The 12,500-nt window shown below is 40.7% G+C and overlaps 1 protein-coding gene across 1 annotated transcript in view; it reads right to left on the bottom strand.

Moving 5' to 3' along the window:
* LOC110156238 (sodium/calcium exchanger 1-like) overlaps positions 1-12,500 on the bottom strand; it is a 136,976-nt gene that overhangs the window by 59,256 nt on the left and 65,220 nt on the right. The window contains exons 2-8 of the mRNA XM_020920439.2: positions 9,877-10,016; positions 8,233-8,372; positions 7,777-7,929; positions 6,477-6,704; positions 5,226-5,603; positions 1,273-1,383; positions 279-431 (exon numbers count right to left, since the gene is read on the bottom strand). Of these exons, the coding sequence (XP_020776098.1) occupies positions 279-431; positions 1,273-1,383; positions 5,226-5,603; positions 6,477-6,704; positions 7,777-7,929; positions 8,233-8,372; positions 9,877-10,000 (1,287 nt within the window). The 5' untranslated portion in view covers positions 10,001-10,016. The remainder of the gene's footprint in view (positions 1-278; positions 432-1,272; positions 1,384-5,225; positions 5,604-6,476; positions 6,705-7,776; positions 7,930-8,232; positions 8,373-9,876; positions 10,017-12,500) is intronic.

Raw genomic sequence — 12,500 nt, 5'->3', positions numbered from 1 at the left:
AACATGAAAACTATGAGTACATGACATCACAAGGTGGAACAGAGAATTCTGAGCTTTGTAAAGAATAGCTCAAACATGTGTGAATGAAACAAAACACAATTCCAGGTCTGTTTTTGCTCCTGAAAGGATGTGTGAAATGCAGAGGAATATTTTACAGGGATTACAGTGATAAGTACTACAAAAAAACAAAAAAACATGGAAAAGAACATGGCTTAACAAGAGTCAGTTTTGTGTAATAAAGGACCTGTAAACATGGAGGTGCACGTGTTGGTGTGTACCTTGACAGTGACTCCTGGGTCTCCTCCACTGCGTGACACAGTCAGTTTGAGTGATCCACAGTTTTCAAAGCACTGGTACAGCGCAGGCTCAAAGTCCAGACGCACCGTGTGGGGGTCATCCTCCTGGGCCTGGGTCTCCTGGCTGCTCACCACCTGAAACACACACATACACACACACACATACACAAACACACACGCTCAGGGAGAGGACGGGTTCTAAGTGCTATTTATACTAATGCTTTTTTTATTATAAAAATGAATTATTACATACAGTTATATCAAATTTTAAAAAGCATAAATCTAAATTGGATCAATCCACTTGAGATCAGCAAAGCTAAGCTTGGGGTTTAGCTCAGAGAAATATATTGGACTATTCTTTTGTGTTGAACAGTACAAGAATAAACATGTTTTGGATATGTTCTTAAAATCAATCATTGAAAACAATATTTACAATATTTATTTTTATTTTAGCAAGTAACAATTAAAGAGAAAAATCATGACAGTCGCCCACAAAATCAAATGGCACAGGGGTTGTAGTGAATCTACACAACAGCTTTTCCTCTGAAATGTTTTATGAGACGAGAGCCACAGACTGTTTTTCTGTGGCTCCGAGCACACGAGGTCGGTGCTTTGTCATAGTCTGATCGGAGCCAACAGCCCTGAGCCTGTGGAGTGTAAAAGACGAGAGGATGTAGGAGAGCAGAGGGGGGTAGGACAACAGAGGGGTGTAGGACAACAGAGGGGGGTAGGACAACAGAGCGGTGTAGGACAACAGAGGGGTGTAGGAGGGCAGAGAGAGGTGGGGGTGTAGGGGGCAGAGAGAGGTGGGGGTGTAGGGGGGCAGAGAGAGGTGGGGGTGTAGGGAGCAGAGAGAGGTGGGGTGTAGGGGGGCAGAGAGAGGTGGGGTGTAGGGGGGCAGAGAGAGTGGGGGTGTAGGGGGCAGAGAGAGGTGGGGGTGTAGGGGGGCAGAGGAGTGTAGGTGAGTGGGAATTACCTTCCTCGCCTGGTCTGCTGCATGCTTCTTGAGGATGTTCCCTGCACCGATCATCATCCTGGTGGCCTGGATCCGGTAGAAGGCACGACTCTTCTGCTGCTGCATCAACACCTGAACAGTCGAGAGAGCAGTCACAGACTGGACAAAGATATGTGCAAACAGTGGTGAATGGATTTAACTAAAACAGTCAGGATGTTTCTACTCTGTCCTGTCCAACAACATTAGCACTGGCAATGCAGTGCAAAGAAACCCATAAGAAAAGGTTTTAAAGGTCCTATATTACACAACACTGAAACATTGTTACCATATCTGAAGTTGTGGTTTGTATTCACACACTTTCACACATTTGAGTAACCGATTAATATTAGTATGTCTACATTTCCAAAGCTCAAAATGCTCTGTTCCACCTTGTGTTGCAGTAGATATAATTTAAACACCTGTTTAAAGTTTAAAAGTTTAAAAATACAGCGAGTACTCTACTGTGTTTTGAAACTTCATACACATTTACATAGTAATGCATAGTGGCACTTTGTAAGCAAGCTAAATGCACGCCAGTCCTACTAGTCTGAATAAGTGTGTTTGAGAGATACATTGAGTGCACTGTGCAGGAGTCATAAAGGAGTGAGAGGATGAAGTGAGGTTTGCTTTTGTGACTGCTGTTCTGGTTTTGGCTGCTACTGCTTTTATTCATACCATAAATAACTGTACTGAATTATAAATTCAGATTTCATTAGTTTAGATGCGTGAGTGCACGGCCAAACCATTCCCTGTCGAACTAGTAAACCTAGAGGAAACACTGCAGACTAAATAAAGTTACTTAAACATGTGTGAATGAAACAAAACACAACTTTATCTGGGGCTTCAGAAGAATTATCGTCTATTTTTAACTCAGCTGATACCCAGACACTCCATGTCTCCTCACATTTGTCAGCTATTATGAATGATTCAAGTGAAAAGGTATTTTTTATGAACCTACCATCAAATAAACTGAAATCAAAATGCAGTAACACTTTTGAAGATGATTAGATTCAACTTGGGTCCAATTTATTTCCCACAGTGTGTGCTCTGTGCTTGGAGTAATGGGGCCTAATGGCTTCATTTAATACTTATGGAAGTCAATAAACGCCAGGTCCCATGGAGAGCAGATAAGCAGTAAGCAGTTTTTTTTTTCAGGCATTTACTGCCCACAATAAGCATGTTAGCCGTTAGCAAGGAGCTAACTACATGAGGGCAAAGCAGAGGTCCACACTGCAGAGAAAAAAGAGAGCCAGTGTCTCTTTATGTCCACTAGAGGGTCAACTCGATTAACCGAAACCCGATTAATCTGAGCACAGTGCAAACTACTGTTGTGCCAGAGTGTGGGCACACTTACTAACCTAGCATAGAGCACTTACCGGGCTACAGAGCAGCTGCACCACATGGAACTGCAATGTGAAAGCATTTCATAGACATATTCATCTGAAGCCATGTAAGAGCTGTAGGAAGAACTAACAAAGCAAAACAAAACTGGAATGAAAAAGCTTTTGAAATACGAGCAGTGAAAGCTCCAATAGTGAGTGAGATGACCGACATGAATGTGCACGTGTTACAGTTACATACAGTTTAGACGCTGATGTCTAATTGTCGGAGTAGGCATAAACATTATTTTTCAAGCGTCCCACTATTTCAACTTTTTTTTTTTCCATTTTGGAGTAGTAGCACTTTACTAATTTTCAAACATTCTGCTTTTCCGACATGAACAACATTAATGCGAGAGCCTATTATACTTTGCGCTTCCATATATCATAAGATGCTTGGGCTGGTGCAAAGCTCTTGATCAGAGAATACTTCAGCCAGACAGTGGGAAATTTCCTAAGTGATCACCGTAAGAAACAGTCATGCATTTTAAAAAAGAGCATCGGCTAGCCTTCCGGAAAATATCTAATTTAAACGGAGGCTGCATGGGCCCTTTGTACATCATATAGCCTAAATAAATAACCAATCAAGTTCCAGCTTGTACCAGCATTGAGACGACACTCTCACAGCCCAAAACACACATTTGACACTTATATATGACCATGAAATTTGATTCTATACACATTAGGCTCCTATTTCTTTTGGCCAAATCAATTCCATCGAGGTGGCTGCTGGCCAAGCTTGGCTATGCATTGCAATTTGGACACTCCACCGAACCACACCTGAACAGATTAGAAACTTCGCCTGCAACTCTGTGGCAGGATGTAAAAGCGAGATATTAGGCTGATCGAAGGGGGCAACAGGGCTGTAGGCAAACGTTTAGACCTAAGGATGTCTGTCTCACATAGGCTAATTATATTTGGAAGAAAATAACTGGAATGTTTTGCATGAGGCATTTTTTTTTTCTAGGTGCGGAGGTCTGGATTTCCACACGAGCAGTACAGCCTATATGATACTTTACCTACCTATCTATATCTATATCTATATCTATATCTATATCTATAATATAGATATAGATATAGATATAGATATAGATATAGATTCTATATCTATATCTATCTAATTTTAACTTAAACAGAACTGATAATTCACAGAAAAATTATAATCAAATTAATATTAGCCCTCCTAAGACTTGTTCTTATTCTTATTGGCGAAGCATCGCTGTGAAAGGAGTTAACTTATGGAATAGTCTTGACAAAGATATAAAAGAATCAAGTACAAAGAAGGAATTAAAAAAAAATACATAAAATCAAATGCAATGTGTATGTATGAAAAAGAAAACTAAGTTGTTGTGCATAAAAGTGAAGATTTCTGTTCAATTGATTAATAATTGTGCCTGAACTGAAATGTACTGGTTTGAAATGTTTAGAAACCATCTGCGTAGATGGATTGTCTTGAAAAGGGAAAAGGGGGCAGATAACATAAGATGACTCTTCTTTCTGCTCCTTTTCATTCATTTCTTGTACATTTGATGTTGTGACACTGTTGATGGATTTTTTATACTTTATGAATGAAATAACTAAACAAATAATATTTCTGTCGCTTAATCAATTTCACCTCACCAGCTGTGATATGGTTTACTATAGCAGCTGTCACTAAGCTTTTAATCTACTTACAGGACTAATGTGATATATTTAGTCTACTGTATTGTTCAAAAATGAAGGTTGTGGTGGTTCCGTGATGTCGGAAATGCAGAGCAGTCAGACGAGCAGCTTGCCACAAGACACAAAGTGCAACTAACCACAGGCCCCAGCTCAAATACACTTCTCCATTAAAAAAAAAAAAAAAGTATTTTATATGCTGATTTTTTTAGGAATCAGTGAAGCTGATCAATCTACCTACCTATCGAGCTGCTGCATTCAGCACCATGGACAGCAGCCTGTGCATGTGTCGAAATAGCAATACTAAAACGTGTCAGAAAACAGGCACGTCTAAACAGAGGCATGTCGTAATGAAGGTATGTTGGAATAGGCGGTGGACCCCAGGTCATATAGAGTTATTCACAACTGAAAACATCTGTTAGATATTTTTCCCAAATATCATTCAGCCCTAATGCATATTAGGACATCCTAATAATTCTAATGGCTCACGTTTCTGTGCTCACCTTGTAGTAGTGCTGTCCCAATACTAAAATGTCAAACTCAATTTCGATAAAGATACCACAATGATAATATAAACCTTTTTATTCAGACAATAGAATATGATTTTCAACCTTAAATGGTAGAACATTCTTACTGTCTGTGTTTTTATATGTGTGTAATTGTCAGTGGTGCAGTAGGTTCCACAGTGCTCTGTGTGTATACTAGTCTATGTGCTCTTATACTTGTTCTGATACAACTCAAGATAAATCATTCTAAAGCTATTTATTTCTGTCCTCTGAATGGGACCTTTTAATTATTGATACCTGCTTGATACGTGCTCGATACCTGAGTATCAAGTTTGGATACTAGTTTTCGTATCAATTCGTATCTGATTTCCGATACTTTTGACAGTCCTACCTGGTAGTTGGCCATCTCGATGAGTTGCTCCATGTCTTTATCAGGGTGTCTCTGTTTGAGCTCCTTCAGAGTCCTGGCCATGTCCCGCCGTGCCTCGTCCTCCTCGTCCTTAGCCCCGCCCTCCTCCATCAGTCCGTCCGTGCCCTGGCAGTTGAGTGCCATCTGGCCGTCTAACTCCAGCATGTCCATCTTAGTGAATCCGCCCAGAGCCCCACCGTGCAACATGTCCCCGCCTTCAGACTCGATGATAATGCCACGGCTTTTGTCAGCACGGTAACGCTTGCGCACATATTTGTAAAAGAGCAGGCGGCGATCGGCCACCCAGGCTTGGACCACACACAAAGGAAAGCAGAGGAAGGTAAGCACTGCCTCCCACACCTATCACACAAACACAAGTAACAAAAGGGAGGACTCATGTCATGTTTGGTGTATTTTGATCATTTTCATGAAATATCCATTGCACACAACCTGTCCTAAATAAGACACTGGCCAACAAGCAAAGATGTGATTGAATTATATATATTGAAGAATATAATATTAAAAGTGCATAATAAATGATGGTAGGGAAGGTTCAATGTGAATTTTTCTGAGCCGATACCAATATTATGCTTTGAAAGGTTTTGTGAGAATTAAGTGATGTTAGAATGTTGTTACCTCCTTAAAAACACATTATATTTTGATTCATTCACACATGTTTGAGTAACACTTTATTATTAGTCTACATCTCCAAATCTGAAAATGCTCTGTTCCACCTTATGAAGTCATTGTAGTGGTAGTTTTCAAGTTAACAGCTCCTTTAACCTTTAGTTCATTACAGGTTGTATCCTGTATTACCACATGACATCACAAGGTGAAACAGTGTTATCCGTTTTAGAGAAGAACTCTCCTAAATATGCAGGGTTTGTGTGTTAAACATGTGAGTGAACCAAAACTATAGGGGTGTTTTTCATGAAGAAACTATATTATAACATAGATCAGACAATAGCTTAATATGGGTTCTTTAAAAACCATAACAAGGACCAAATTTATGTTAAGTTATAGTGATGTTTACATATTAACTTGTGTAACTTTGCAAATGAATAAGGGGAATAGGGTCAACTGGGAATGGTGCATGGACACAAAGACTGGAGCAGTGTAGAAAAAAATCTGATAAATATCTGCTAAATTGTCCATGAGATCGATACAGATATCTCCGTAAATCTTCTGATATGGGTGATTACTGATAAATCATCCCTAAATAACAGTGCTCACCTCCACCTCTCCAGGTGAGAAGACACTGAGGATGAGGTACAGCCAGATGTAGGCAAAGATGCTCCAGGCGGCGGTGACGAAGAAGACGCGCAGGTGTTTGATTTTGCGTGTCTCTCCATCGGGGACCACGTACACGCACAGGGCAATGATCACAAACATGTTGAACGCAGCGCTGCCCACAATGGTGCTGGGCCCCAGGGCGCCCGCCTCAAAGTTGTGGCCACACACCTGGAGGGAAGACAGGGTCAGAGTGAAGAATGACATTATAAATCCTGAGTCAGAGCAGCAACAGTCACTATGTTCACAAGCACGCCAGGAAAACTGGATAACTGGCCTAGACCAGTTTGAACAGATTTATCGAAATGCATGTAAACCCAGGATCTTACAGTGAGGTGTTGCAGCTCAAAGATCCCAATAACATGTGAGGGTAAGCCGGTATGCACTGTGATACCTGCTGCATGTAACAGTGCAGTCTGATTTACATTAGGAGCAGATAGGAAAGGCATTCAACTGCATGAGGTACAGCCAGGAAAACTCATTTTTATTGATGGGACTTTCGGCTCCTTTATAGGATCCAAATCTTTTGGATTTGTTAATTTAAAAGGGCAGTTAAAAAAATTGCTTTTTATATTTAATTAGGCCTAACTGACAGAAGCCAGTCATTTTATTTAGGCTACAAGCCAATCACAGAGGGAAACAATCAAGGCCCACCAAGATTGATAATAATGGTTCAAAGTGAAAGTGGGAGGCAATTTACCCTTTGAAAATGTGTATATTTTAAATAAAACATTGCACTATAATGATATCAATTTAAAAAAATATCTAGCTCTTCTGTGCACAAAGCTGTCATTTGTGTTGCCTACTCTGCGTGTGAGTTGATTCTTGTCTTGGTTGAGTACCACTAACTGTAAAATGCAGTACTCTTTTAAAAATTAGATCAGATTCCAACCCTTCATGTTAAAGAACAGTTCAGTAGAGCCAACTGGTTCACGAACGCCACATCACAACTCATTTTAGGACAGCAGTGATGACAAACTATGGCCTGTCCAACGGAGAGCAAATAGCACAAAAAGCATGTCTGAAAATGAAATGCTCACCAGAAATGACATCTCACTAGTAATTATAGCTGCAAAGTGCTACGGCTAAACTACTAGACGTCCGCGAACGCCTCATAGCCCCTGTTCACAGATTATGTTCTTTGATCTGCTGTTGACTGGGACTGGGTCTGGAATGGTTTCAGTTTGGTTGGTAAGTGCACAGGGTTTTCCCTGTGCATGTAAACATAGTGGCTGTACCTCACCTCAATCACAGAGAGCAGGATCTCCGGAGCGCTGGAGCCCAGGGCCATCAGGGTCAAGTTAGACACAGTCTCATTCCAGATCCTCACTGTGGCTGTGGTGGTCTCTCCATTGGGTTTCTTTATGGTAATTTCCTTCTCTTGTGAGGTAATCACCTTCAGAGAACAACAGCACATGGAAATGAATCCCTTCATGCATGATTATGTGATTTTGTTAATATGATGTTGCTATGAGGGCAGCAGTTGACTAAAGAAATGTTTGCAGAGAGAGGGCAGCCTAAATATGCAGGGTTCATGTGTGAATGAAACAAAACACAACTTGAGGTATATTATATTTTTGATAAGGAAACAATATATTATAACAGATCAGAAAATAGTGTAATATGAGTCCTTTAGAATGCAGTGACTACAGCAGAACAGAGCACACTGAAAAGGACAAGTATGGTGCAGTGTGCAGACCTCAATAGAAGACATGAAGCGGTCTGCAATGATGCTCATGCCAAGGAACATGTAGATCAGAGCGACAAAGTAAACAATGGCCCGGGCCACTTTGTCCCCCACAGACGGGTTCTGTGGGTTCCACACGGGCAGAACCACACCTGGAACACAATATATGAAAGAGGAACAGCTGTCACAGAACAGCAACAGCACAGTCAAATGTTTTATTTCTACAGACAGAAACAAATACTTCTATTTGTTTTTTGGTCAGTTAGTTTTCTCAACATGGACTATATTGTTGTCTCCTGATGAGAATCAGGAGACAAGATCAATTAAGTGGCAGTTTGTGGGGAAAAGTAGAGAAGAAAAGTAGGCTACAAAAATACAGCAAGAAGAGGGGTGTTCTAAAATAGAATCCCTCTTCCTGTGTCATCAACACGAAAAATCTCATTCAAATACAGAAGAATTTACTCACAAATACAGAAGAATTACCTCTTGGAACTGTATGTTATATCTGTTGATAACCATGTCCAACTAGGAAATACAATGATAAACTTTTTTTTTTATGTAAGAAACTAAGCATGATTGTTGGTTAAAAATACCATTATGTTAACTAGACGTAGGCCTATGTTTTAATCTGAGTAGTCAACTTGTCACATGCACTACAATTCTGAGTTGAGACACAGTGCAGTGTGAAACAGAGGCTGTAGTGTTTGAGTGCTGTGTGTGAGACTGTGAGTGCTGCTGACAATGCCACGTCTCATTAGACTCCTGTCATCTCCCTGCTCTGTCCAGCCCCCATACACACACATGCACACAACCTCTCCACTGCACAGTGTGCAGGCATCCAAAGTCAAAAACAATACATCATATAAATATATTATGAGCCCAGAGATTTCCAGAAAAGGTGACGTTACGATGAGGTTCTAGGTAGATCTGAATGATTTTGACAAAATATCCAATTGCAAATTTTCTGACAGTGGCTGTGAATCAATTTGAGTAACTCAGAGTAGAGCCGCTACTCCTCCACATGGAAAGGAGCAGCTGGAGCAGCTAATTGGAGGGCATCTGTTCCGGATGGCTCCTGGAGAACCAAACACTACAGGGACAGAGACAGGATCACTGAACAGGAGTGTCCAGGTGGAATCTGCTGAACTAGGACTAAGTGGACTGTGACTTTGGAAGGCTGTAGGACACTGTTGTTAAGTACCTGATGTATCTGTGTCATTCTGTGTGTCTTAAAATTTAATTTTAATGTTATTAGACTTGTTCAAACAAGTGTACCCTCAGGCATTAATCAAGAATCCTTGAACCTACTTGTAACCATTCACATAGGGATTTCGATTCAGTTGCGTAGTATGAAATGGCGTGTGTGTGAGTGGTGGTGGTGGTCGGAGGGGTGGATGTTGGAGATTGGCAGCCTCACTTCCATCAGTCTGCCCAAGGGCAATGGGAAAAAATGCTTTACTAAAAGAGCCATGCACAATTTGACTGCAGAATGAGTCCAGTGATGGTTTATAGGCTTAAAAACAGAACAGGGGGAGTCCTGAGATTTTGGATTAAAAAAAGAGTATGACTGAAACAAAAATATGACTCCAGGTATGTTCCCAAAAGTTTATTTTAGATAATGTGTGTTTTTATAAGTAAGTGATGTGAAGTGCTCACCCTCCTGACAGGGGTCTCCAGAGGCGGAGCAGTTCTCTGCAGCAGCATGAGTGTTTGTGGGACAGGACAGGAGCAGCAGGGCCGACAGGAGCAGGAGAGCGGACATCACGCCTGCACAGGCCATCTTCAGTCAGTCCAGACTGCAACACACATACAACAGCAGGTTAGTCCTACAGCCTCCTACCCTCACTTTGGTTTGTTTTAGCATCAGAACTTGAAATAGGGACAGTAATCTGCAAACTAAATCATATTATAATTTCATGCATTTGGTTTCATATAGTAATACCTTTAAAAGAAAAATGAAGCCACTGGACTCAGCTCAGTTCTTCTGTCACTCATAAAAGAATTTGAGTGCTGATTTTATGTCTGACAAGTAGTGAATAATGACATCACTTCCTGAAACTAGTTTCATTTCACTTTAGTTCATATGCTGACAGAGCATTATTTCTGCACATTTTAAATTCATATCCATGCCAAAACATCTGCAGTTCCACCAGTTGTATAATAGTGTGTTCAGTGGTGTGGTAGTGTGTCCGGTGGTGTGGTAGTGTGTCCGGTGGTGTAGTAGTGTGTCCGGTGATGTAGTAGTGTGTTTGGTGGTGTGGTAGTGAGTGGGAGGTATGATTGTGGGTCCGGTGGTGTGGTAGTGGATCTGGTGGTGTGGTAGTGGATCTGGTGGTGTGGTAGTGGATCTGGTGGTGTGGTAGTGGATCTGGTGGTGTGGTAGTGTGTTTGGTGGTGTGGTAGTGTGCTTGGTGGTGTGGTAGTGGGTGGGAGGTATGATAGTGGGTCCGGTGGTGTGGTTGGAGTCATGAAGCGTTTTATGAGGGGCAAAGGCTGAGCACAACACAAGCCCAGATCCAAAATCCTTTATCTACTGCACTTTAAGACCTGAGCACAGCACACTGCACCCGCTCCGACTGCACCCAGACTCCAGCAATTACACCGTGTACCTTTAAAGCTCAGAGTTTAAGCAAAATGAATTCTTGTAAGCTTTAAGCCATGTTATATTGTCACCTCCTCAAAAACAGACCTGGAGTTGTGTTTTGTCGCATTCACATGTGGTTGAGTAACTCTTTATTATTAGTCTTCATGTCTCCCAAGCTCAAAATTTTCTGTTTCTACCTTGTGATGTCATGTTGTGGTAGTCTTCAAGTTCACAGCTGCCTTTTACCTTTTTTTTATCCACGTGAAGGTGTATGGAGTTTAAAAACACAAGGGAGTACTTTCTGTATTACCACAATGTGTTTTCTGTTTTAGAGAAGAACTAAGCTTAAATATACAGTATCTGTGACTCAAACAAACCACAACTCCAGATATTTTTAATGTTGAGGAAATAACATTATAACACAGAAAGAAAATTGGCTAGTATTGGCCCTTTCATTTTTCAGAATAATTCAGCATGTAATATATAATGGTGACCTGATGTAGGCCCAAGGCAGCAGTGTGTGGTTTGTGAGTGATTAAAGAAGTCGTTAAACATGAACCGTAGTGTGTTTTAAGACTCTTTTGATGTTGCCATGGTCATCAAAGGAGCTGGTTTCTTCCTGTTCATTGAGCACCTCGCTGCACCAGGTCAACCGTAGTGTCCACTGCCAAACATGCACCGACCCTTTCAACTGGCATCAAGTCTTTGTAGTCTGTGCCACTCCAACTCAGTCTGTGCCAGTCCATCCAGTGTTAGTGTGCTAGGTCGCTCTCACTTATATTAGGAGTGTTGTTTTGTTCATATATTGTTACAGGTCTAAATGAAAAATGGAACCAAGATTTCTCTGTACTCCCCCATTCTGTGTTTGTCCTCAGTGCACCTTTCTGGTGGAGGGTTTGTCATCTTCTTGCTTTGTCTGGAATGTTCCACAGTATTAAGCACATGTATAGCTCCATGGAGACAGCAGGCCAAGTTAGATTGGTAGAGATTTATGAAGGTTAGGTTTAGATTTATGAAGAGACAAACTCACTTGCAGTAACATTTCAAGGTGTTTTTAGCAACAGATGCAATTTAACATGCAAAAAAGCAAGCTAGATATTGCACATTGCAGGTGAAGCATTAACAACTCCTTGTGGGACAAGTATGGTGGATCTAGATTATTTTTTTATTATTTCTGAACTTAAAGCCACAGCATGTAACTTTGTATCCAAGTAATAGAAAATTAATATTAATAAAGAATGCCTTTTTACATTTTGGTTGTGTTTATTGCTCTGAAAGACATAGGGAAACATGTGTCTTTACTCTGAACAGGCTTGCATCTCCACAAACCTGACTCTTATTTGCCCTGGACTAGCCACCTTTCTTCTAGATTATGGGATAAAACTTAAAACTTATTAAAACTTAAACTCCTATTTACATGGAATCATGCAGGTAACATGTAGAAATGCACCAATTCAGTACTGGTATCAGATATCGTAACAGATATTGAAAAAAATGCTGGATCGGATATCGACTTCCAAATATCATTCTGCCGATATCCTGGTTGGACATTTAAATTGATGTAATAAGACTGTTTACTGGTCATATAGTCTTATACTGTTTGAACTTTTTTTTTATATACATGCAAAACTGTTCAGTTTTGCCTTATTTTATTTTTGAAAAAAATATATGCTGTTTTCAGTCTCTGCTCAGTTGA

The sequence above is a fragment of the Boleophthalmus pectinirostris genome, unplaced genomic scaffold (assembly GCF_026225935.1).
Source record: "Boleophthalmus pectinirostris isolate CB_2022bp ecotype Guang Dong unplaced genomic scaffold, ASM2622593v1 HiC_scaffold_20, whole genome shotgun sequence".
NCBI classification, from domain to species: domain Eukaryota; kingdom Metazoa; phylum Chordata; class Actinopteri; order Gobiiformes; family Gobiidae; genus Boleophthalmus; species Boleophthalmus pectinirostris.
This window is presented reverse-complemented; position numbering and strand designations above follow the sequence as displayed.